Source organism: Cyphomyrmex costatus, unplaced genomic scaffold (genome assembly GCF_001594065.2).
Source record: "Cyphomyrmex costatus isolate MS0001 unplaced genomic scaffold, Ccosl1.0 scaffold193, whole genome shotgun sequence".
NCBI classification, from domain to species: Eukaryota; Metazoa; Arthropoda; class Insecta; order Hymenoptera; family Formicidae; genus Cyphomyrmex; species Cyphomyrmex costatus.
The window spans coordinates 5,213,450-5,241,293 of NW_017275965.1; the positions used below are offsets into that span (position 1 = coordinate 5,213,450).

At 36.0% G+C, this 27,844-nt stretch overlaps 2 protein-coding genes across 2 annotated transcripts in view; one reads left to right on the forward strand and one right to left on the reverse strand.

The window, feature by feature from the left end:
* Nucleotides 1-27,844, reverse strand: part of LOC108772942 (TSC22 domain family protein 1) — a 76,945-nt gene that overhangs the window by 10,238 nt on the left and 38,863 nt on the right. The window contains exon 2 of the mRNA XM_018538616.1: nt 23,538-23,823. Within this exon, the coding sequence (XP_018394118.1) occupies nt 23,538-23,823 (286 nt within the window). The remainder of the gene's footprint in view (nt 1-23,537; nt 23,824-27,844) is intronic.
* LOC108772945 (L-lactate dehydrogenase A chain) overlaps nt 27,388-27,844 on the forward strand; it is a 118,612-nt gene continuing 118,155 nt past the window's right edge. The window contains exon 1 of the mRNA XM_018538621.1: nt 27,388-27,557. The gene's annotated coding sequence lies outside the window, so the exon portion shown is untranslated. The remainder of the gene's footprint in view (nt 27,558-27,844) is intronic.

Below are 27,844 nucleotides of genomic sequence, written 5' to 3' on the forward strand. Positions count from 1 at the left end.
TCTATATTTCAACGGTAATACATGCGTGAAGTATAAATCTGTTGTTGCTAAAAAGTCTGACACTTAAAGAATGCGTGGATTTGTCGCTGTTTTTGGTTTTAGTCCCGTCGCATTGTTGTAATTTCTTCAGACAAGTCCGGGCCTTTGCCAAGCATAAATATATGTGGACAACACGAGCATCATATAAATCGACTCTCGAGATCTTCGCGCGGTACGCCCCATAATTGGCTCACAGTCTCATCCGGCGCGTCCCGTTTCCGCGCAGCGGGACACCCGCAGGTTTATTAGGCGTCCTTCGCTATTATTCCTGCCGCACACCTACCGAAAGCATTCTGCGTCCCTTACCTATCCCACTTATCCCCGGTGAAATCGTTTCATCTCGGACGCGCACCAGCAGCGATCTCGCGCACCGCACTTAACGAGGCCTGAGATTATCGTCCGTGCGAACGTAATTAAGAGAATCGCACCGCAAGTTTATTACGAAGAAACAGCGCGGCGGCCGCGAGCGAGCATATGATGGAGACGATGGAGGTAGGTTCTTCTCGGTACGGATCGGCCGATTAGTCGGAGAATCGTTCTTCGGGCGCGACCGGCGGCGATTGAACGATTCGCGGTCGGCCGCCGATGATTTCTCGCAGCCTCCGTCTGAAGAGTACTTACACACTTGCCGAACGATTCCCGACCAGTTCTCGGTTGTTTGCATAGCCGTTCTTCGTTGAAACGCGAGCTTCGAGTGAGATAACTGCGCGCCACCGAGCGGTTTTCTTCCCTCACTCCACGCTCATTAGTCGGGTCTTATGGTTCGTCGTGTTATCGTGAAATATCTTAAACCCGTACAGAATGTTTCTGATCGGTCTTTACTCAAGGTCTTAATCGCGACGATTCCCTCCGGCCGACATGACTTTAAACATTGAAATGGAGATTAGCGACGAACGCTCGCGGAATTACAAACGAGAGAACGGGATAATTAGGTCCCGCTGATCGCAGGATTATCCGCGAAAGGGACGTCGTAACGCGCGCTTCGCATCGCTCCAACCGACGCGACGACTTCGTTCGCATCTTCGCTCATTGCAACGACATTAATCGCGTGCAGTTTTCGAATTCCGCCGAGCAGTGCTTCTATCTTAAGACCATCCTAAGTATGCTCGTTCGGAGAGGTAGATTCATTACGCTCTTGTCACGCGGCTTTCCGTGCCTTCGGTCTACCTACGCATATGTGAGTTTATATGTACTTCAAGTTGTCGACACTGCAATCGCTCAGGGCCCGGCGAGCTTGGAAAAGGGGCTTCCAAGGGAGAGGAAGTCGTTCAAGGGAGAAGGAGCCGCCCGTGATCGAGAGCTGGTACTCGACTCTGCATACGAATGCGCCGTTAATGCTGCTTCTTCACGATTGTAAGGTAGCTCAGGTAGCGATAGGGGGATGTTGGACAGGCCGACAAACTTTTCGAAGCTAATAATTTTTCGACAACGTCCGTAATTAAGCATGATTAAACAAGAAAGTAGGGAAGAGATTTTTTGCGCGGAATTTATAATTCAGAAAAAGAATTGAGTATTTCTGAATACGCGAAAGTTATTTTATCAGGTATATATAAATTATGTAAAAAATTAACATGTCTTTTTCTACATCTAATTTTAAAATATAAATAAATATTCTCGATTTAATTGTCTCGCAGTTTTTAAATTATCGTTTGTATTCTCAGTTAAATTATTTTAATTTTGTTAATATCTAGGGTTCTTCTATTAATCTATTGTATTTAAACAAAATCCATAAAAAACCAATAGATATTTCTGAATAAAATTAACTTGTCCTTGTGTGTATTGTAGTGGACGAATAGGAATAAAAAATTAGTTGGCTTAGAGTGGGATGTGTGCGTTTAATACGTCGACATGTATCTTCGAATTAAAGGCAACAAGTTACATTGCGACTAGAATGTCAAAAGGAAAGAGCGAAAGAGAGAAGAAATGGTAAAGTCCGTCTATCAGCGTCACGTTTCTGACGTGAACATAACAGCGTGCACGCTGCGGCTGATAACGCTTACAAGAGAGTTATCAATCATCCCGCGCCGAGATTGACCACCTAGACCAATGCGTGTTAATGTCGGCCAGCATGCGCGAGTTCCCCCTGTTACAGTTATCTCAGTAAATTGTTTTGATCTATGAACAGACCGAGCTAGTTAGGTAGTCTCTTCAACCTGTATGTCAGAGTTAATATCTTTTGTGAATCTTCTCTCTCTCTCATTAGCAACTGAAATTTTAATGATGTAGAAATTATGTTTAACTGTATATCGCATTTTTCCTTTTTTATTTAGGTTGATCAAGTGCAAACGTTTAGCAAGATATCTTCCGTAATGTATTAGATCTTATCTTAACTCTCTACTGGCAATGTTGAACTTTTAAAAGCACAGTTGATTTTTGTCTGCTTTATTGCATTCTGGAGATATGTTATGAAATTATTTGAAATAGATTCCGGTAGGAATTATTCCATTTTATTTAGAAAACACAATAAAAATCTAGGGAATAATTGAATAATTCCTATTGGAATTCATTCCGAATTACTTTATAATACATACCTTGATAGATAAATTTGAATCTGTATAATACAATCTAATATTCCTACAATAGTAAAAATTATCAAACTTATTGAAAAAAATGTTTTTTCCGATTTTTATATAATTTCAAACAATATAAAAATTTGCACTGAAATTCGAAGACGCAGTTTGCGGAAAGGTGAACATTTCATTGTCAATAAAGGTAACTATCCTTATAGAAATCATTCAGGAATAGTGATGGTTACTTGAATATCGAATATCGAAATTGACATATTTTATTTTGACATAATCATAATTTTTTAAATTAAGTTTGTTTATATATAAACAATCACATTTATTAAGATTTACCATTTGCCAGTGATTTTGATTGATCAAATGACTATATTGATGTAATCGCACACTTTTTTCAGCATCATGATCATATAAAACACAATTTATCTCTTCTCCCTTGTAAGAAACCGCGATCATCCGCCACTGTTTTCGCGATCGAGCCGACCGCAACATCTGCTTCATCTCTTACATATTATCCACGATCGCGGTTTAATATACGACGGCGGCTTAGTGTACGCTCGCTTCATCGCTTTACCGTTTCAAAGGCGATCGACTGTTAGACATAAACGAAAATAAGAACGAAGCGATAAGCTTTTCGCTTAGAGTCATAACTTCTCTCATAGATGATACTATACGATCATTTAATCTCGTTAGATTCTATTGCGATCCATTGGAAATGCGCGGTTAAAGGATAGTCGTATTCCTTGTGCAATTTTAATCGTACGTGAGATTTAAAAAGCAGAATAATATATATACAACAAACATATAATTAAACACATATGTACATATAATTCTACTAATCTGGAGAAACTTTTGCCAACATCCAGAGAAAGGTTTCTTCGATTCAAAGAAATGTTCCTTTGCTGTTACTGTTAAAGAAAAAATTTCTTTGATTTAAATATTTATTTACAAGCATATATTTTGCATTGTTGACCAACTTTAGAGAATTTCATATTCTGTAATGGATAAAATGATACCAAAGAGGAAATAAATCGATCTTATTCTTTTTCATCGTTTTATTGACAAACGATAATTATTTATGTTTTTGGAAGAAAGAATATTATTAAGGAAACTTAAATGTTAGTAAATTTAAGTTTGTGTTACTACTAGTGACGCAAATAGATAGGCTTGTAATTTTACGCCAGTGTAGCAAACTTTATTTTTAAGAAAGTTGCTGTATATATGTAGTTCGACTAGCTTTGCATAAACATAACACGGATATCTGCAACAATGCGAGCGTCTTTTCACGTGAGGCCATGTTTCGTTGCTGTGAAAATACGTATATTTATTCAAATGAGTTAATAACAAAAATGGTGAAATGGATTCGTGTCACAATACTTTTTGGATAACAATATACGCCAACGGTTTATACACGCAATCGACAAACTTCGCCGATCAGTAAATTCAACGCTGTTCTGCCATTACGGTCCCTCAACCGGTCTTCGCATACCGTTAAAGTTTCTCATCGAGATTTTGTCGATAACCGCCTTCTCGTGGCATACTCAATATTTCTCTAGATTTCGTCGATAGTCGTACGCCTACATTCTTTATTCAGCCTAGTGTACGCGTTATATATGTATCGTATATATCTCGCGCGAATTCTCTTTTTACTGGTTTCGCAACCGCCTCGTTCCATCGAGATCGTTCTGCGATCCATTTCGACAGGTGGCCCAGAGTCCGCCTCGTATTTCAGGATTCCAGACTCCAATTACGAGCCCCGCGAATAACTGAGCACCCTCCTTCTCCCTTTCTTTTTTCCCTCGGGAAGCTTTCGCGACCCAGTCTGGGATCTAATTTCCGATTTGTACGGATTCGTGGGGGGTCGATATGTGAAACACCGAATCGCAGCACGTTAGCATACGTCCACCGTTTTTACACGTGGTCGCTACCACCAGCAACGTTCAAGTTGCTTCCGATTTTATTTTACACGGAATATGTAAAATTAAAATAAGGTTTACATCGTGATTATTAGAAGCCCATCACGCAGTTATTTATATGAAAATTCGTGTCATTCGATTATCATCGCTTATTAGGCGTGATTTATTCTGGTTATTTTACGGATATTCTGATTTATTCTACGTAGTTTGTTCTGCGCACGCTGTTAAGGCATTCCGTGAAATTTTTGTTGGAGCGGAAACTTGCGGATAACTTAGAAAATATAATCCAGAACAATTTCAAGTTTAAACTTTGGCAAAGAAGGACGTATGTTCCATTAAGTAAGATAGCACTTTATGCAGTCATTATGCAAATTAGCAATTACTCGCTCATAGGTGTATGCATGAAAATTACTGGTGGCGTGTCTTGTTTAAGAAGCTCTTGATCGAACCGGGTGCGGCATATTCAATGACATGCAACGAGTATGAGATATTTTATTCTAATTACTTTTGATGTTCCTGAGTTGTTATACTTTGCAAGAGTTGCAATCAATATACACATCATTGTGACATTGTATAAAATTTATCAAGAACCGTTTTTTAATACCTTTCTCGATTATTCACTGTAAACTGTATACGATCGTCTACGTGTTGATGCAAATCATGTTGTATATTCGTTTAATTAAAAATATCTATATGAAAAGGTTTGAGTTATATTGCTATTTATTAATATATTTAATATTAAGTGCGCGTGATGAGAACAAAATTCAAGGTTCTTACTTATCGAACGTATGCATAATTCAAGATGTAATTCATTTTGCTCATCATTCTTATTCGGAAGATAAGTGATGGTTTCTGTCGACGGTTTCTGTCACGAATTCTGTCTTTGAAACGGCACCGCCGCAATCTGCATTATTTACGGCGTACAGGCGTGCGAACTCGGAATAAAAGCCGGTGGACAGACAACGAATATTTGACACGGCCAATTTGAATGCTAAGCGAGAGTGCCCTTTCGCTCCCCCGTCGTCGTTGTGAAATTATGCCGCGGCTCAATATGCGTAATTACAGCGAGTTGTCATTATCTTTGCCCCAGGACTTCCTCTACCTTTACGCGCCTTGCGGCCTTAACGCCCTTCGACCGCGTAAAGGTAATTAGAGATTACCTTAATTACCCTCTTTCCGCGATAAATGCGCTCTTCTCGGCTGTTTTGAAAAATTACACTGGCAACATACAATGCGCTAATATTTGTTTCGAATGTTATTACTGTTCTTCCGGTGATGTCCCATCATTTTGTATTACTCTGTATGTTATTTTCAGATTATAAACCGCGTATATAAAAATCTGCTGTAATAACTTCATTTTTTGCACTTCTTGTTCCATTATGGGAAAACTGTTTCTGAACATGAGCAGAATTATTGTACATTGTTATTCTAACGCTTGATAATACTCAAATACACTGAGAAAAAGATATTTAAAAATTTATAATAAATATATAAAATATAATATTTATTTTACTGAAATAAATCTTTATTTAAATACGGCAAAATAAAATTTTATTTCTCGCAAATGCTCGTAAATTATCTATTTTTTACAATTAATGAAATTAATGAAGTATTTTACAAAGATATATATTTTATCATCGCAGTAAAATTTTTTTATGACCAATAAATATTTTTAAAAAATCATGTATAAAATTTACTTGCAAATATTGACTTTTCTCTCAGTGTAGAAAGAGAATGATTAAAAAATCGATTACTCAATTATTGGAGTAACAATGAAAGCATTATCTGGATAAATCAGATTCGATGTTTAGTTAATATTTTCAAACAGTATGTTATTATTCGAATGAATTAGGGAGGGGCCGCATCATCAAAGATAAAATGCAATTATTTTTGGTATTAGTTTTTGTTAATTGAAGTATATGATATATAAATTAATTACTTTTTTAACTTATCGTTTCTTTTAGAGGGAATTACTGATTTATTGAATAATTTTCAGTCAAGATCGCATGCAAAAATCCCATTATTAATATCCTTTGACGTATATATATATATATACACCGTTAATGTCGCACACATTGTTAGAAGTCATATATATTTTTTGCGTTACAAGAACAAGTTTAGCGATTGTCATTGCGGAATTGGCGAGCTAATTAAGCGGTCATTTAATATATGACTGCATGACTAGTCAGACATTGCGACAAACGTTCCGCGTTCACTATTCGTCGGATTTCGGCCGGTTTAGCTAATTACCGAAGGCGAACTTTATGTGACGTAAAACGTAGAAAGAAATACGAGTCGTTCATTAATCATCATTAAAGAATGATTCGGCACCGCAAAAAGGCTCGCGCGAGATTTCTCGTCTCGAAAGACGGACACATGTGCGAAAACGACGTCGAGTTATATGTACCTCCTCTTTTCTCTTGTTTTTCTTACACAGAAGAAGCTTGCCAAAAGCAGCCTTCTTGTGGCTTCTTATATCGGCGATTCATTGAACTTTCTTTCAGGTTTATGTTTGAAAACAGTTGTCATTCATTGCGGCACCTTAATCTCCATTAGCCGCCACTAATTCGAGAATATATCGAATGTTAAACTGTTAATGGCTATCATTAAACCTTATCTTTTCCATTAATGAAGGACTGAACAGATTCGAATTAATTTTTCTTGTTATATGAGAAATCCGCTGAACGGTATATAGATAAAGAAAAGTATTTGACGAATTTTGATATTTTTTATTTTATTAGTGAGGTTGTTTTGAACAGCTCTTTCTCGTGTCAAAAATTATTATAGATGATAAGATATAATCGCTAATTCATTCGTTTCCTTCATTTCAATATCGAAAAGCAATACTGACGTTATTTGTGTATTTATAAGTTAAAAAGATGAGTCACATATTTTAATGTAGAAAAATACCTTAATTGTAAAATCACGATTTCTTTTTTCTGCAAGATTTGCTCTTCTTTCTATATTTACTATATTTATAATTCTATTCTTATTTTATACTTTTTCTATTTAATTTGATATTTAATTATTTAATAATTTTTTCCGTCTTCTAATTAAACTTGTGATTTGTGTGAGAAAGAAATTCCTAGTAGCTGTTATTTTGTTCGTGTCAAAGTATAACGTAAATAAAATAAATTTTAGTTGGCGATATAGTCATCAGGTGTTTGTCATGTTTCGCAGAGGCGAAAACGGAAACCGAAATGGTCTAGATGGGTTGAATAAGACATTAGCGAGTCCGGTGGTTTACCACGAAACGGACGGAGCAGCGGCTCAATGTCTCGTTTCCCGGTATCCACGGCGCGGTGTGCCACCAATAAATATGTCATTAACAACAATAATTTACCCGCCACGCCGAGGACCGGCGGGCACACCAGGGGTCTTTCAGCCGCGTCTTTCTTGCCAGAATAACATTGTATATATAGAACGGTCCACACATCTCCGTGTTTCACATACCTATATAAGTTTTTTGATCGATTCGAGTCGATTTAGTAAAAACTCAATCGAATTTTTCTCCGCAACACTTTGACGTCTAGTTTCGAGAGAATATCTTTATATTAAATTTTATGATTCCATTCAAGTAGAAATAAATTGTATTCGAGTGGAAAATATATTATTCTGATTGTAACTTATGAAAATTATATCTCGTGTTTTTTAAATTATATATAAAATCTAAAAATTTGTTAAATGAAATCGATTGAGAAGTGTTTTAAAGACAAATAAAAAAAGAGTGTCATTTTCAATGATACAAATATACAAATGTAATTATCAGTAAATATTATTAAGCATTAAAATCCGCTTTGGTCGAAAATGGCATTCTTTTCTTATTTGTGTTAAAAGATTATCTTAATGTTTTTGACAAAAAGAGAACAAGTCTCTCTAAATAAAGCTCGTTAAGTTAGTAAATAGAAAGAATTGCTTAAAATTTACAAGACCGCTGTATATGCCATGATAATTGAGTTGTTGTCCTCTGTCACTGTCGTCATAGCAACTTTAATCGTTCACACTCTGAACTTTGTGAAAGGCTTGACGAATCCTGGGCTAACAATAAGTTCATTTATGCGGGCCTTATCTGTCGATTTTGTTACTTCGCGGTACCTTTTGCTGGTACTATTATGATGACGAGATATCACACGTGAATCTACTTTCCAAGGATGTCATACTTTTTATGTTTATAAAGGTATAAAAATAGGCATAATCTTATTTTTATTATTTCAGAAAATTTTTTTTTTTATTACTTTCTGCTTCTGCAGTCCCTCATGCGCATTATTTGTTATTTCTTCATTTTTTATTAAACTGCACTTGCGTTTTTAATTGTGCTCTTTATATCTATCTAACTTGGCCCGCTGTAAAACGCGACTGTAGGAAAAAATACGCTCGAGTTATTAGTATCCTCACTGACATAAATTTTATATAATAAAATTTTATATAATAAAATTTAGGTCAGTGAGAAAATAATGCTATTTAATTTTGTGAAATGGATTTATTCCAAATTTGACAAAACTAAGATTTGTGTAGATAAATTAACGCGTGCACAATTACAAGATGGACAATAAGATAAGAATAAAGTTGCTGAGAAAATTAATTCTACTCTTTTTGTAATTAGACATGTGTTTTTCCATATCATTTTTTATACTTGCAATTTAAATAATAAAAAATTTTAATAAATTTAGAATAATAGAAAATGCTTAAGTAGATAGAGGTAGAGTTTAGCCAACAATAGTGTTTTATTCATCGTTGTATAACATTTCGATATACAGCGAGAAAACTCACACAATGACAGTAAATTTCGCATGATTATTCGAGAAATTAGTCGATCGGACGGCCATAAATAAAACCCAGGTGACTAAAGATTTTAAAAGCATCGTTTGTGGAAGGTTGTCTCGTCTACCTGATGGCTCAATATACCTGCGGCTTCGTAGGACTCATTACATATTCACGTCTCTTTCACATTCGCCCGCTACCGGCTAAAACAGACGTATAAAGCAAGCCTGATAAGATACCTCTCCATAAATGCGCGTAAATACAGCGGGCTTTTAGCCATTATATTGACCATTTAACAGTCGTCATTATTTTCATTGATACTCCACCATAATCCGCGTGCGTTATATGGACAATAATAAACAAAGTATAAAATAATCTATAAGATAAACGCGGTGTAATAAATTTTTTAATTTCGTTTTATCAGACAACACATCGTGCTGTGAAATCCAGCACAGTAACTATGTAAGTGGAAAATCAGTAACGATTGAGGTTTCAGACGCGATGAATTTAACCCAACCGCAAATCACTTTTATTTGATCTTTACGATTTTCTTATAGAGGTTGAGTCGAAGTACGAGGATGTTGGAAGGTTTAAGAGATTCGACGCGCTTCCCTTGTAGATTAATCGGCTGTTCGGATATCAGGAAATTTGATCCTAGTGTTTAATTCTTAAGCACTTCCGTAAATAAATCGTATTCCAAACTAACAAATATTTCGTCAATATTTATCGTTTTATTTTCGTCATTATTAACTTCTTTCGTTTTTTTCATTCAATCACAATAAAAAAGTCAGTGTAAATTATTGTAAATATAAATATTATTAATTATTTATTAATCTATTTGAAAATCATAGAAAGTTATTATCTCTAATATATGCTATATAAATTATACAGTTACGTTTTCTATAGGTATATAAAATTAAAGTATGAAGGAAATATTATGAAACATAATAACCGAAAATATATTTGAATATTGATATAAAATCGATGTTAAAGTTAGCCATCAAAATATAATCTTTATTTTCTTTATTCTGATATATTAATGTACGTTAGAACTGTCAAGTAATTTATTATCAATATTTTATTACAACCGTTTTTATAATCGTATAGCTTGTACAGTGTATCTTACACAGTAATCTTCTGCTTCTTTCTATTTATCATTCTAAAGGTGTACCGTTCAGTAGCTTTATCATCACCACAGGTCGTAACCTCCTACAGTGGTGACGAAAAATCGATTATAGCTTTGAGTAAACGCCCTGCGTGCTAGGTGCATGCGTCTTCCAGACACACTGTAATTCACGCCGTAAGACTTTCACCGTTAATCGTCCGTCGACTTTCGAGTTCTCGTATATAAAAGATACACGTGCTGGGTCTCGATAATGTAAATCATTTCGTTGTATCGATCGCATTTGGATCTGTGAAGCTAGCACGACATTCTGTCCATATAAAAAAAATTACAATAGATTTTTAATCAATTTTTTTAGTCTCCTTGTCCAGCACGATACTTTTTCTCCAAGTGTTGTGATGTACTTATATTTAAATTTTACAATTATTAGTAATTGTTGGAATTTTGTTCTCATATTATATATTTTAGTAGAACTCGAGTAGTACTAAATGGAACTGTTGCCAAAATTGATAATGTTTGTCGTTTTTTGGTGCTTTAGAGAAGAAAGTGTCGTGTTAGATTCTCGAAGTTAGCACGATATTTTTCACTTTTTAGTATTACAAATGCGGAACTATTGTTTATATTTTTATAAGTAACTGTAGAACTGTGAAAAATGCTACTGGAATTGTAATTATTTTGATATCGACAGAATGTCTATCGTTCTAGCTTCACAGATTCATCGCGTTCTCAAAATGCGTGACTTACGCTACTCGGACATTTTTATTAATTCAGTTAACGGCAGCAACAAATTAATCCGATAAAAATAAAAAAAGAGATGACCTCGCGAGAAAAGATCACGAATTCTCGTGTTCCACGTCGTGCTAACTAATCGACATTCGGTTGAATGTGCATACGAAATGTGCCAGCGAAGCATGTCGGACGTCACAAAAATTCTGTTCAGATTTGCACCGTGCGGTCAAGAAGATTCGCGCATGGTCGTATGATGACATTTCGAATTAAGAGACTGCTGAATTATTCATCCGGTATAGTCTGACCATGTGCGAAATATGAGCTGTCTTGATTGCAGCGGGTATGCGTTACGTCATTCTAATCCGTGATCGATATCTACTGGGTTAACGAAAGGAAAAAGAGAAAAAGAAACTGCGCGCGCGCGCGAGAGAGAGAGAGAGAGAGAGAGAGAGAGAGAGAGAGAGAGAGAGAGATAGAGAGAGAGAAAGAGAGAGAAATACACGTTATTACGTCGTCATTATCTAGTTAAATATGATAAACGGTAAAATTTGATAGAATTTAATATTACCACACAAATTTTTTACACCACTCGTTCTTTCATTATCTACAACTTACAATCGATAAAGTCATACAAGTTCGAATAATCGTGATTGAAAATGCGTGTAAGGTAAGGTGTACATAACGTGACCCAAGTCAGCACTCTGGTGATGAGGGAGAGTACGGGTGCGGAGGAAATACCGGGAATAAAGAATAGTCGAGAACAGATCCATCACCAGGTGAACGATCGACTGAACGGAGTTATCCGTCATCCCATCTCTAAGTTCACCAGTCGCAATACTCCTCCACAGAGATGGATCTCTCTTTCTCTCTCTCTCTTTCTCTCTCTCTCTCTCTCTCTCTCTCTCTCTCTCTCTCTCTCTCTCTCTCTCTCTCTTCGTTGGTCTGTCCGCGAAGGTGTGGCCGACGAGACAGACGGACTGACAGTCAGACAGTCGGTTGTCTTTCCACGTGTATACGCGCGCTTTATCTCGGATCCTCTCTTTCTCGCTTGACGTGCACGATAAAAAGGACGCGCGGCCGCCGCAACGGCTTCCTGAAAGCATTTAATTGCCGGCCTGGCACGCGATCAAATATCAATTATCAACACTTTACGGAGCGAGAGTTCTTAAGTTCATCCTCGTCATCGAGAGCTGTGCAGAATAAATCGCTCTTATTTAAGCGAAACGATCGAATTCGCCGAACTGATTGATCATAGCGTTCGCTTATTTTTGAATGATTGTGTATTTTTTTCATTATTAATTCGTATTTTTTATTTGTTTTCATGATAAGTAAACTCGCGTCACATAGTACAATAAATAATAATCTTAAAACAATCTAATCTTCAGAAAATATTTAAAAACGTAACAAGTTTTTCGTGAATTTAATGTTTAAACTTTTGTTTTAAACACTAATCTTATTAGAGCTCTTTTTTTACTATAAGTTAAAAATAACGTTTATGGCAAAGTAAATGCCATTTAATTTAGTTAGAAAAAATCTTTAATTTCTAAAGATGATCCTCCACACGTACATCTATACAGAATTATCTATGTCGAAATGAAAGCTCGTCTATTACTTCCACATGCTTGAGAACAGAAAAAGTAGTGATACAAATAGATAGATAGATAGATGGATAGATACGCGGAGGAAGTTCAACTGTACTAGGCTTTGCAAAGCTCAGTAATGATGTATTTATCTGAACAATCTCGCCGTCTGAACATTGTCCTTCGTACTTAGTGAACGCGTCGCATTTAGCCGCGGGGTTATTGAACGCCGCATTCAGATTGCGTCGGTTGATCTCAGATCTGAAATCTGCCCTTCGAGGAGAGCAGCGCGATCGCACCTTGATTGGCAGCTTTCCGAAGCCGCCGCAATGGAAGAACCAAGCGCTTCCCCGGAGGCGTAAAACGGTATCAATACACTGCACGATGTAATCGTACACTAACAATAGTCACGATGATTATATAATATCAGGAACAACGATAATAATCGCAATAGCAGAAGTATCGCCGATGATTGCATGATTACATAAGATATCTCAATAAAATTCTCTCAATAAAGAGATAAGCATCTTCATTAATTTTTACAAGCGTCAAATATATTTTATTACTCAAAACACAGTTATTTAAACATATGTAAATACCCTGTTTGGAATGTTTTGAATGATTTGTTAAAAAATTCTAAACTAGAAATATCACGAATAATTTCATTAATTTTGAACATGTCAATTACCTACTGTGCCATGTTCTTTTAGAAATATATTAAATGCATTTTGTGTATTTGATAATATAATAATTCTTAATTAAAAAAACATTATTGTACAAGATTCAAATAATATACTTATAATTATAATATAAGTGCAGTGAAGTGTATATAATACTGTAAAAATCTAAAGATGCTAATAATGTATTGGAAATGCATCAGAATAATTCAATATTTATTCAATATTGATGTATACAGGCATGTAGTATATTAATATGCAAAAGTATAAATTATACAATTGATAGCCTTTCATAACGTGTCGTGTAATGTCTAATTTTATGAGTGAAACTTTTGGCATATTAATGGCATCCGCATGCATTAATAAGCAAGAAATTTTCTTTGAAGAACCAGTCGGTTATTCCCAGTGGCTGTTCGTGAGAAATACTCTATGCTTATACAAACGAAGCTTAGTTAACGGAATCGTTCGTTCATACACTACACATCAACCCTGAACTCGAGAAACCCGCTCGAAGGTACTTGGTACACGTCAACGTCAGGTTCGTACCTATGTCGAGTAAAAGTGTAAGAATAGAATCGAGTGGATAGGTTCTTCTGTGGCTTGTTCTGCGCACGTTGGGCCAAAAAGAAGCGAAATAGAAAGGCACGAAGAACGAGAAAGAGAGAAGAGCACTTCTTCACGAGTCGGATGGCCGGAGTATGTCTTTAAAAACTTTCAAGAGGCATGCGCGTTATCGTTAATAATGTACGAGAAGAGGAAAACAAAGACGCCATTGTCGCATTTACGGAACTTGACGTTACAGTCGGACCGCGGTATAACCGATGAGTAGTAATTTGATGACTCTATTTCTTGACGTCATGTAATAGTTCGAGTCGTAAGTGTCGTCAGAAGAATTTTGCCTGTATAGAGTTATTATTATGAACACGTGTATTAAATAGAAGATTAAATTTAAAAAAAAAACATGATAAAAGGAGGGTACAAATTTTTTACGACCGTTCGAGGATCGTTTTATTTCTACATTTTCTTGTACTAGCCTTTTCCTGCGCGCGCTACGCGCGCGATTCAGAATTATTGGAGATACACAAACAAATCTGGAAAAGACCAAACTGGTTTGTTAATCCCCCTAAAATTACAACGTAGGTTCTTTCTTTACTTAATTTTATAAAAAATTTAAGAATTTATACATCCTTAAAATTTTTTTCCGGATTTGTCTAATTTATGAGATTATTATTTGTTTTTTCCTTTTTTTCCGTTAGTTTTAATTAACTGTCTTCATTTTAAATTATTGATTTTCGTATTTTTTTTATTTTTTTATTTTTCCCCGCTTCTTGAAATAGTCATGAAGATGATGATTTTCGTCTTCTTTTAATCTTATTCAGTTGTTGTTCGTTTTTTTTGATATTTTTCACTCGTATTTTTTCGAAAAAATCATTAATTTAGTAAAATAAATTCTCAAGCAATCGATACGAAAAATAATCACTTGGGGGATGTTACAATCTTTTTTTGTGTATAATTTTTTTTTGGAGGGTGGACAAATGAAAGTTACGGGTGGACAAACGTGGACAAACAGTGGACAAACGAATGCAATAATGATTTTACCAATATTCGCATTTAAATAGTGTAAAATAATCACTTGGGGGTGTTACAATTTTTTTTGTGTATAACTTTTCTTTGGAGTGTGGACCAATGAAAATAACGAGTGGACAAACGTGGACAAACAGTGGACAAACGAATGCAATAATGATTTTACAAATATTCGCATTTAAGGTGCCAACTTCACAAAGCAGCTCTGTAAAGTTGGAATCTGTAAATGCGAATATTGGTAATATCATTATTACATTCGTTTGTCCACTGTTTGTCCACGTTTATCCTCCCGTTATTTTCATTTGTCTATCCTCCAAAAAAAAGTTATGCATAAAAAAAAATTGTAACACCCCCAAATGATTATTTTACATTATTACGAAAAATATAATAAAAATAGGGTGGACAAATGAAAATAATGGGTGGACAATCACGTGCGCGTTGTAGACAAACGATACCCGTACATAATTATGAAAAATTATCACTTGGGGATGTTACAATTTTTTTTGTGTATAACCTTTTTTTGCGGGGTGGACCAAAGTAAATAATGGGTGAACAAACGTGGACAAACAGTGGGCAAACGAATGCAATAATGATATTACCAATATTCGCATTTAGGGGTGCCAACTTCACAGAGCGCTACGCGCGCGATTCTTTTTTTTTTGAACGACCATATAATTTTCTCTTATAAAATTTACACCAAAGCATAATCGATTAAGCTTTAAATTATAATTACATTTCTTTGCGTCTTATTAAATTCGTCATATTCGGAAAATCTTATTGATTTCCGCAACATTTCCGTCTGTCATATTGAATTTAAAAATTTGGAACACGGAATCAAAATTAGCGTTCGCGGTAACCCCCATTTATCTAATTTCGCCGAAATTTTTAAATTTTTATGTATTTCGCAACACTTTCCGTCCGCCATTTTGTATCAGCCATTTGGATTTTCCTAATTTTGATCACGGATTCGAAATCAGCGTCCGCGTAAGCCCCCTTAATCCAAATTTCGCCGAAATTGGAAAACCTTTAAGATTTTCGCATCTTTTCCGTCCTCCATATTGGATAAGTCTTTTTTAATTATCATAATTTTTACTATATTTTTAAAAGAGCGTCCCCGAAAATTCCTTGTTACCAAAATTCATCATTTTCGGATTAACTGCCTCAACGAATAGAGGCTTCAAAAAAGCCAATTTTAAGATATGATATTTTTCTTTATGGAAATCGAAAATTATCATAATAATGACACTTATCATAATAATGTACTTAACGCAAAATTGGCACATTAAAATAAAGTTAATAAAATTCTTATTCACATAAAAAAAAGTGTACCCTCCTTTATTTATAATATTTGTAAAATATTGCATAAAGATTCACAAGGCTTTCACATTAATAAGATATCTTAATAGTATGCGTAAGAGAAGAAACTATATAGCAGCGTCCAAATACAGTTTGAGTAAAATTGGAATATAAGAGTTTAATTATGTGAGAGAAGGAGCCAAGAGGGGCTGTATCTCGACTTCCATACTTCTGGGTGGTTCGTATAAAATTCTGTGAAGAACAGCCACACCACGCAGGAGGTCGACGGCTTTTGCCGCAATCAGGGTGGGAAAAGTTGGTCTCTGCGGGTTGTCACCGGATTCGTCGAATCTTCTGACTCACGACGATCGCCACGGATACTGTGGTATTTCTATGACGACGTTTAGTATAGAGATACGTGACGGCTGTTAACATCTTCTTTCGCGTTCTCACCTGACCGCACTCCTACGTGAAACAACGCGAGTCGACAAAAAGAACGATAAATAACGACCGCTTCTGACGATCGATCCCGTCTTTACAAGCATTCCTAAACGAGCGCGATGCCATCGACAGGTGGAACGCGGATGTTTCCGGTATCGTGCCACATTTCGTGTCATCCAGATAAAGCGACTATATGTTCGGCATAGCTCGGTAAGTGCCGCAGATAAGGAAGTCTCACCGAAATGACTCTGACCATCTTCATATAATTGTTTCAGGTTGTAATCTTAATTACACTGAAGTACCGTTGAAAACAGTGTGGCATAAATAGTCAAGCTTATTACTGGTAAAGAAAGATCTTTGAGAAACATTTAGACATGAGAACGAAAGAAGATTTTCTAATAATTCTTGGATAAAAATAAAAGTGTTTTTCTGAGTTTCTTCTCGATTCTTTATACATATCTATGAACAGTATAAAAGAATTTAAAAAGTAGATTTTTAATTCTGGTGCTTTATAATTTGGTTGATATTTTTCTTACGCATTATACATTATGCAAAATACTGCGATCTTTACACCATGATAAATTTGTTACTAAGTAATGGATACTGGAATGCATGAATATTTTAATTTGTGGCGACGTCGATTATTTCTTCTTGCCGAGCCACGAACGCTTCTTTATCGGCGAATTCTCTGAACTGGTGCATAAGGTGCAATAAATTAAAGTGAAGCGTATTTTTTTGTTTCACTTCAACTTACTGCATTGATTCAGAGTGTTAATCGATAAAGAACAGATGAATAATAGATTTCATTGGCATGCCATTCGCGATGCGTCAAAAAGAGATTGCAACAACGAACTTCGTAACGCGAATCGTGTAATCACGAAATATAATCAAGCAGCGTGAGATATCGCAGGTTAAGTGAAATGTCATAAACCTTGCTCGCTACTTTAATGAAAACGTTAGCGCACTAGTGTACCGTGAGACTCACTAATTACCGCGTCCTGGCTATCGTCGCGGCATTACGTAGATTACGACAGCTTCGTAGTTGTGATTAATATGCACTATTATAAAGTAAACTTCGTTGCGTAATCTTTGAGTAATTTGTACGAAGAAACTGTCAAAGAGAGATAACACAGAGGACACGATAATTAACTCCGTACCAATCATCGTTAAGCGGCGCGCTCGATCGTTGCAGCAAAATTGTGCGATACATGCCACGAGCTCGCGCGTGGGCATCGATGTGCAATGCACTATCTCGGTAATAAACGTACCATTATCCAATTTACCGTTTTCTATAATTCACGTGTGTGCCGGCGAACATAGCAGTACGCCGACCGCATCTCGTAAGATTGATGATTTGCCTATCTACGCCAGCGATCTTTATTTACATATAATTAACTCATGGCTCTTTGGAGTTGAATTAATTATCCACTAAAATGCACGATTAATACGCTCACCAGTCTTAGCCTCTCTTCCTGTGTAATTTCTCCGCTTTCATGACAGCTATCTGATGGCATTAGTGAGCCCGCGATAATTCATACGTGCCTCTCCGCGAGATCGCGAATCATTTTTCATATCCGTCATCGGCCGGACGAAAGTCTACTTGTGTATTCATACCGGCGACACAATCGAGAAACTTTATGGACGCGTTTAAATATTACGTTAATTATGAAATCACTTATCCTATTACAGGAATTGAGTATTATATCATTTCGCTTGTTTCACGGAGCTCTTTTCTTATTGCTTCCTTTTGTACAAAATATTTTTTTAAGAAATACACGAGTCTTTATCTTTATTTATCAAAAAATCGCATAAATTAAAACACAAAAATAATATTTCTGCATTGAGAATTAAACGAAACAACATCTGTAAATTTCAGTTTGAAGAAGAAAGTACGCACATGATATACATAATTATTTAAAACATTATTATCTATTTTTTAACATACATTTATATATCCATATATCACTAACTGTGCATCTAAACATCAATATTTAACATGTTTGTCGCAATAATAAAATAGTCGTCATAAAAATTTCTGCAACTATAACAAATCTTTTCCTCAAGAAGCGATTACACATCGATTAATCTGACATATTTTTATCATATTTTTGGATTTTCTTTTAATTAAAAAATATTTTATTCCACATGAAATGACGTAACAAAGTTAAATTCACATGCTCGTAATCGAAGCACGAGTGATAGCCTACGCATCATTCGAACACAGCTTCGCTAGGGGAGGGGGTCTTGGCAATAAATCTACGTGGGTGAGATCGACTTTTAGATTAAAAGTGTACGGCTCGGGGGCACATAAAAGAGGCGGAAAGGTGGGACTCGAGAGTTACCTCATATGAAATTTTCGCTCGCGCGCACAGGCCACCCTCGCTACTCGTTCTCGTTTGCATTCGTCGGTACCGCGCGCGATATATAGGCGCGAAGGTGCTTACTTTCGTCGCAACGAATGTCCGACACTGTGGCTCGTCGAAAAAGGAAGATATAGAGAGGAGCAAGAGAAACGCGGTGAAGAAGAAGAGGGAACGGAAGAGATGCTTACCGTTGAACTAAGAGAGGCCTCGTTACGTTCCCTTGGTCCAGGCGTATACGCAACGAGATAACATCAGTCCAGTACGGATATATACGAGAGAGTACGGCTACCTGCTGGTTATCGTACCGTGGAAATAGTAAAACGTGCTCGCAGCCATATAGCGTGAATTAGACGTACGATTTTTTATTATTTAAAGGAGGATTTTATATTTCGAGTTATATATATTAAAGAGAAGTTTAATTCTATCTATCGGATAAATCAATGAAGATATCGATTTATTCTGAATAGCTCAATTGTTGCCCGTTATAATTAATGCAATTATTAATGTTTTAATTTAACCTAGAGACCGGAATTATTTGAACGAGAATGATTTGCATATCGTATAACTTTATGATCATTATTTCTTGTTTCTTTGGGAATCAAGACTGGTCGCTTTGTGTAGCGTAGTTCGCTTTGCTTAATGTCGTGGTACAAATTAATGTCTGGCAATTTATACACGCACCGTTATGCGTCGCGCATTATTAAATCGATTTACTTATATTCCAACACAAAGCGCTGAGATTAACTACTTTAGAACATGAAATTTCTAACATAATAAAAGACAAATACTAGAGTCAGCTAGACAACAGTATGTGCTTACAAAAGTATTAAACGTATAGAAGTTTATTTTTTCGGTGTTTATTTCAACGTCGATCAAAAAGGTTTTTTATAAACTTATTTTTACGAATGTATTAAATAAAAATGCCATAAAAGATTTTATGGTAAAAAATGAGCAAGTACATTTATCTTTAATTTATTGATCTTTTTATTTAAAAAAAATGATAAAAATTTTGAAATTCTCTAGAAATATTAACCTACATAATAATTAAATCTCTAATTTAATTTATAATATAAATATATACATATAATCAAATTACAAGTGAATTAAGAATGAAACATTTTTTAACATTTTTATTAATTAAGTAGGAACTTTCAAGACATCAAAAGATTGTAAGAATGAAATAAAATTTAAATTTATACAGTTTTTTTTATTTTTTCTAAATTAAATTTAACGTTTACTAATGCGCACTTGAAAACTTAATAAGTGCACGAACTATTTTTCTTTGTTAACTTAACACACTTCCTTGACAGGAACATTCCTTGAGGGTACAATAATTAATCACCTTTTGTTCTATTTGCGAATCTCTTACTGGTTCTCCGTGTGAAATTTTTACTCGTCGTCCATAATAAATGCCACCCTCGTCGAGCTTTAACGAACCTTCGCGCAGATCTTCGAGTGCGAAATGTACGAGTTATTGCTCGCTGTTGAAGTCACGCCGAATCGTGCGGCCTACGTCGACACGAGGCAAAAGACCGAAAGATACTCGCAAGCTCGCATTAAGTCCGCTCTCTCTCTCCTCTGTTTTCTTTGGTCTCGGTCTCCCCGCCTCTCTCGTTGTCTTTCCTCGTCGACAAGCACGGGCCTGCAGCATCACGTCGAGAGTAAGAGGCGCGATCTCGTAATTATTACGTCGTGAAGGATGGGAAGTGACGCGATGATTACCGCCGTTGCCAGCCTCCTTGAAGCCCCTGATCCACCGCTCTCTTGCTCCGGTTCTATTTTCTTTATTTATCGCCGGGTTCCACTCGTGCGCCATACTTTGTACACGATTTGGCGACGAGGACGTCGAGTCGCGCGTCGAAACACGTTTCTCGTAAACCACGTAATACATGACGCGTGCTTTTATGAAGATAATAGAATGAGAAAATTTTTTTCTCAAGTTTTAGAACAAGTTATAACATGATAGTAATTAAGATTTAATTGGTATGACGATGACGTAATGACTAACAGCTTTCATTCAAAGTTTATAAATGGTTACACTATATACGTGCTCTATTCACACATAGAGAATATCCATGGTATATTATGATTGATCTTGCAAGAGGCGACTTTATCGTCGGAAACAAAGGCTTAAGCGATCAAGGGGGATTAGATTCGAATTTAAAACCTCGGCTCTTTCATCGCGCGACCGGAAATACGTGCTACAGTTATCCGATAGAAAATATAAAGTAGGAGAAGAGATCGACCCATCGAATCATGCAACAGTGTAAAAGTGCTGTCATAGTCCTGACAGGGTCAATTATCCCCACCGTGGACCGCCGCCATTCTCGACGTTAATTGTCGAGCGGTATAACGTAGCACGACATGCCGGCAGCGCAGGCGCCACAATAAAAAGAGGAGCAAACGAAGAGTGCGTCCACCTCGCACGGTAGGATGCACCCAGCCGCCATTTTGGTGGCGGTGCAACAGAGGCGTAATAACTGCGGGAATTCATGGTAATGGCGATAATGCGTGCCCGGACGACGGGGTCCGCGGGGCGGAAGAGGATAGGGGCGAGGCCCCTGAAGAGGCCCACCGAAGGAGTGGGGAAGCACCGCGTGTCATGATGCAGAAACTTGCGTATGTTTCGTGCGTACGTGCGAACACCGATCCCGAAAGAAAGAACCATGAGAGCGGGACCGGCGTGTTTCTGATTGGTCGGGGCACATCAACCGGATGTGAAGGTCGGCCTACGTTGGGGGAAAACATTCGAGAATTATCCCTTACGGTTTACACGTTACGATAGGAAACGTATAGGGAGGTCTGGCGAATTCTTTTGTATAGTCGACAATTGTTATCGTTGCAATGCACTCATTCATATTTTGTGATCAATTTCCTTCATTTTAAAGTCAAGAAGAAAAAATATTTTATTACTGCATAAATAATATAGTATTTAGGGGGCGTCCGTGTCTTCGCTATAAAAAAGGGAAACAATTTTAGCGACAATGTCTGTTACAATAATTAATGTTAACTAATACAGATGAGAGATAAAAAGTGAATAAGAAAAGATAAGAAAATACAGCATGAAGTTTTTAACGACGTTGTGCGTGGCAATCTTCTATAATATCTACTGCGGTTTTAATATTTTTCAATTTGTCTCTGTCTCTTGTATAACAGCATTATCATTTTATGTTTCTTTTAGCATGTAATTATACATGAGAAAATAATATTATCTATCATTATGTAAAACTGTATATTAAATGCATTTTGCACTCTCATAATTAAGATATGACAAAAATCACGGCAGGAAAGATAAAAAACGTGACGAATATACGTTGTGTGCGCCACCTTTGCATCACTAATCATTACGTTTAATGAACGTGCTTACGACCATCACCTCGTGTGCTTGTAATAATGATCTCTCTCATCATCGCACCGATATTTATCCTGTGTCCAACCCTTGATTTGGAGCAATTTGGAATAATGAAAATCTTCGTGTGTAACTTCCTGCGCGCAGTAGATAGAGTGAGAAATAAAGATCTTTAAAAAGGTCACAAGCTGAATCGTAACATGTGTAGATATTCTTGTAAAATTTAAAAAATTTATCACAGTGATTATGTAATTAACGTTCAACTTTTCAATAAAAAGACTTAGTTTAATTTATTATATATTTATCCTTTTTTTTAAATGAAACTATATTAGAACAATATATGAAATAATAATTTACTGTACGGCTTAATGATAATTAGAAGGGAATCTGAACCCTTCATTAGAGTTTCTAGAGGAAAAAGAATTTCACAGCTTCGTTACAATGAACCTTCGTTGACGTTTGTTCGAGAGGGATCTTCCCAAATCCTGAAGCACGTACTAGACTGGAAAAGCTGTTTGACGAATAAATACGTTGCAAACATAGTCGAGTGTGTGTACGAGGAATAACCCTCGGTCCTGATGTGGACAGATGTATGGCTCGAAAGAACACTCGTCGTCTTTCGAGAACTACTAGCTGAAGTGATGACAAGAAAAACTGACAGAGCTTAGCAAATGATGAACGTCGTATTACTTGAAGCGAACATATTTTAATAGTACTTCTACTCGTGCTCGATTGAAACTCCTTGAATTGCGTTCGAGTGACTTAATATGGAGCAATTAAAGCGTTTGAACAAAATCCAATATTTGAAAGTTAACGGCATAACACAGAATGAGAAATTAAACGTACTTATTTTTTGAGTGTTGAAATTTTATTTAATATCAATAGTTTGATTTTGTAAAAAGGATTAATTTCTCGTGGCTTTTTACTCATGAATGTTTTAATCTTAGTGTCACAGGACTTATATTTTTGAAAAAATAATTTTATTTTATATATTTTTCTATATACTAGTTTTTATGAGAGCGGATTTCACACGTTAAATTTTCCTGCTTTTGCTTATATTTGTATATAGTAAAGTTAAATTAAAATTAACTAGTACATTCCTCTGAACAAAGAAAAATGATAGCACTCTAATACTATACGAGAAATGTAAAACTTACCAAGAGTGCCGTCCAAAGAAAAAGAATGCCTATCGTTTCTCCATGCCCACGAACACAAATCGCAGGTGGTAAGCCCATCGGTGGCGATACTCTCTTCGGGTAGATAAGGTGGTCTAGGTGGCGGCGGTACAAAACTCCCAATAACAGCCCACAAGGAGTCGACGTCGTTACCGACACCGGTATAATACAATAAATCTTCCTCGGCGACACCGGCGAACCAGTCCATATCGTTTACACTAGGGTGGACTGTGTTCGTACTTGTCGTAGTTGAACCGGTGACTGTGACCTAAAAATAATACAATTGGTCAATACAAATTCACATAATATTAAAACATGTTTAAAGACGTACGAACTGTGTTTCTTATTCTTTCGATTTTAATGAAAAATTATCTTTGATTGGACATAAAGATCTTGTAATTATACGATATATTTGTAATGTACGATATATTTTCACACATACGTAGTTAGACAGACATATATTTATGTTATAACATCATACGTTTCTTTAATTTAAATAATATTAAATAGACGTTTGAGAAATTATTTTCACGTAGATATTTCAATTCTATAAAAAAGTTTCTGTTTTTTTAATTATATTTAATAATATGTAATTTTTGGAAATTTTACAATGTTTCTAATCATATCTATCAATTCTATAAAATAAATTGCTGTACGTAATCTATTATTACATATAGCGTGGTTTATATTTTGCTAGTCTATATGTCTCTCAATGTGCTCTGACAGTCCCAAGTAAACACGACTAATGGAACCCCCATATCTCTGTACGAGTTCTGAAAAAAGAATCGAACGCATCAAGTCTGTCCTCTCTGGTACATGTTTCAGGAAATGGTGGGACAAACAGACGTTAAAATCAAAAAGTGAGGAACAAAGTCGGCGCATTTCTGAACATTTTTCTTACTTGAAACAGTGGGGAACACCGGATGAAGCGGGTCTTTGCAAAGAGATGTTCAGTGTCCTAACTCTTACGACAAACATTGAAAAACTGTATAGGCAGTAGCAAACAAACGCGCCTTCTTTCTTTCTCTCGCTCTTTTAAATCTCTTCCTGCGTCTTGTACAAAAATTTAATGAAGAGACTTATAAACTACACAGCAACTAGACGTCCATACGCTAATTAAGGAAATAAATTATGTAAATATAATAAACATACTCTCGAAAATTTTTGAACGAGTAGGAGATAACGAGAATTACAAACACATACGGGTTTCTTTATTTTTGATATAAATTAATTCAGATTATGTGATATTTAACTAATTATTAATAGATGAAAAAGGGAGCGAGTAAACTAAAACTTATCGAAAGGTAGGACAATGTATGCTGTTTGATAAGAATAAGTTTAATAAAAAGAAAATAGGTCATATAAAGAATCATATATGTATATGATTTAATATCACAATTCAAAATAATTTATTAACTCAAAATATAAATATCTAGCTCTAAATTGCTAAGCAATAAAAAGAAGATAAAAAGAAAGTCTTTATTTTAGAATAAGTTTATTTCAATGTGGCGTACATAAGGTGGAAGCCTATATGTATATCATTTAACATATTTATTTATTTAAAAATATCTAAAGTGTATGTATACGTATTCTTTCCGTAAGAAATAAATGTGCATCTGAGATCATAACGTAATCACGCATGTGGTAAATATGAGATGATCAAGAAAATCGAGAAATACTGTAACTGTGTATAGCATGAAAAAAAATATATTTAGATATGCGTAGATCGTCAATGATTACTTTGAAAGACGATGATTTCGTAAAGCAAAATTCCATGCTATAAGATAGGAATTTAATGAACAATTTACGAGTCGATAAGTAGCGAATGATTATTCGCAAACTTTCCGTGCTGATATTTTCGATCGTGTTGTAATCATAATGATTGAAGTACAGAAATATTCGAACGTATGACTTTCTTTTTTGATTACCATAATTGCAGTATGCTTACTTAAAAATGTAGATATTTTTTTGCAAATGGGGATCGCATGCAACTTTGAATTAATGACTTTATCCATCCATTGCCATGAGGCATTCCAACGTGTTTCATGTGAACCGCATATCAATCTAAGATGCGCAATCAGATATTCAAACGGAATGATACATTCGTGATTTTAGAGATTAGTATTAGAGATAAATGTAGCTCGTCATGAAGGAACGAAATATTACGGTGCTTTTAATGTGCTTTTACAAATTACTATAGATAAGCAACTTTCTTCTTAATGAAGCGTACTAAATAAGTTTTCCAAAAAGAAAAAAATGTAATGTTAAAACTAATATATTTCAATCCTAATTTATATTTCTTTAACAAGAAAGTTGCATATAATAATGAGATGAAAATGAAGTATATCAATTGAATACAAGAACATTACATTGAAATATATATTTAAAAATGCAAAAAAAATTAAAAAATTATAATAATACTAAATATAATTTTTTTCAATTTTCTTAAATCGATCATCTTGCATTTTTTTTTATATTTTAATTGTGTAAAAAATGATTTTACAGTTTGTACATTATGTAGACAATTTAAAGAACTTCCTAATCTGCGTAATATTGATAATTCCACATCACTTTAAGAATCTTTTAAATCTATCTGCAAAATATAACGACCGCTATTAAGTACGATGCATTAAAGATATCGAATGATTTTCGTGTTCGGTCGTCACGCTTTAAAGGATTAAAAAGATTGAGAAGCATAGAAACAATGCCTCGCGAAGCGTTCCTCTCCATTGAATTCCATCAGCTTCGGATCTGATCGAACGATCGAACGAAATAATCTCCCCATGAAGGGATCCATTCGAGTGGTTCTTCATGTCCGATGTTCGCGTCACCGGTAGGTAGAAGGCCCAACGGTTTGCGTATCATCGACGGGATTGGGAGAGTCACTGTGTTTATTCTCCTCCCCGTTCTTTGTCGTGGCTTTTCCACGGCGGTGAGGTGGTCGCGGTGAAGATTCGACTGCAGGCAGGATGCGTCCTTGTATCCCCACGGAAGGTGGGATGCTTTTGTAGCGTGCGGAGGAGGCTCGTGGTCGGGATTGCGGATAGGAACCCGGGTGAAGCACTGAGGCTCTCCGCTTGGCGCACAATAGCACGCATTGATCGGCTTAATTACCGTGATATCGGCGTAATTAAAGCCCCGTTGTGTTGGGACCCTTTCTACGAAGGCGTCGAAGTAACCCGTGACTCGACTCCCGGCGTCAGGATTCTCGCATTCTCTCCGTCTCTCTTTTCGATTCCTTCGTACGATTCTCGTCAAGGCCTCTCTGTCACTTCCCCGCGTTCCTCGGCAACGCTTTGTTAATAAGCCATTATCCGGCCGGCGACGCACCTTCGGCGGATCGGCGAGGCGCGCGTTCAATCGCGTGGTGCTTTTAAAGAAGCGCGGCTTGTAGAGGCCAGCCATGGAGAAATTACGAAGGCAATCTTATCCGCGGCGTGCGCGGGGCCATCCAGGTAGAGTCAATTTTTCAAGTGAGCACATCCGCTCACTTGAGTGAGTATATCGCAATTTAGTATCGAGAAAAGAGACGAAAGATTATGCCCACGTAATGACGAACGATATTGGAAAGACCTTGCCTTATATCTCTCATCTTTATTTTTTTTTTTATATTGTATACTTGGTAAAATTTTTCTTCCAGCATTAATAATTACTTCTAACTCATTTCGTTTTTTATTAATAACGTCAATACATTTAATTATTGAACACTGTTATTTAATATGTACGACTTATATAATATTTTGATCATCCTGTACGTTAAACAATATTTTGAGACAGTAAAGAATCAGCAAACTGTCACACGCGATTATCCTTTCCGGATTTTTAACGTGGCGTCATAAATTTTTTGTGTGATACTGCATTATCTGTGCGCATTTGCATCGTTTGGATTCAAGGCCAAAATTAAAGTGTCGTGTATATTATCTTTCCAGATTGACTGTGAAGAGGAGAGTCATAGCCGAAGACCGTAGTCAATCTCGACGTTGTGACCGCTTCAGATTTAAGGTTAGTGACACAAGAACCAGTTTACATTTTTGTTCGCGATAGTCACGTTTACGACTAAACGATTCGTTAGATATACGATAATACTTCCTATACGACGTACACAAATATTTTATAAATATATCCACGTTCGTAGCTAATTGAATGTTAAAAAATAAGGACTGTTCCATTAATTTGCGACGTTTGATGCATGCCTTTAACAAGGACTGATCCAAAGTGCTAGCTATTCGAGCTATCACTTTCTGATCTCATCAGCTGCGCTCGTTATATTCGAAGGAAACATCTCGTTA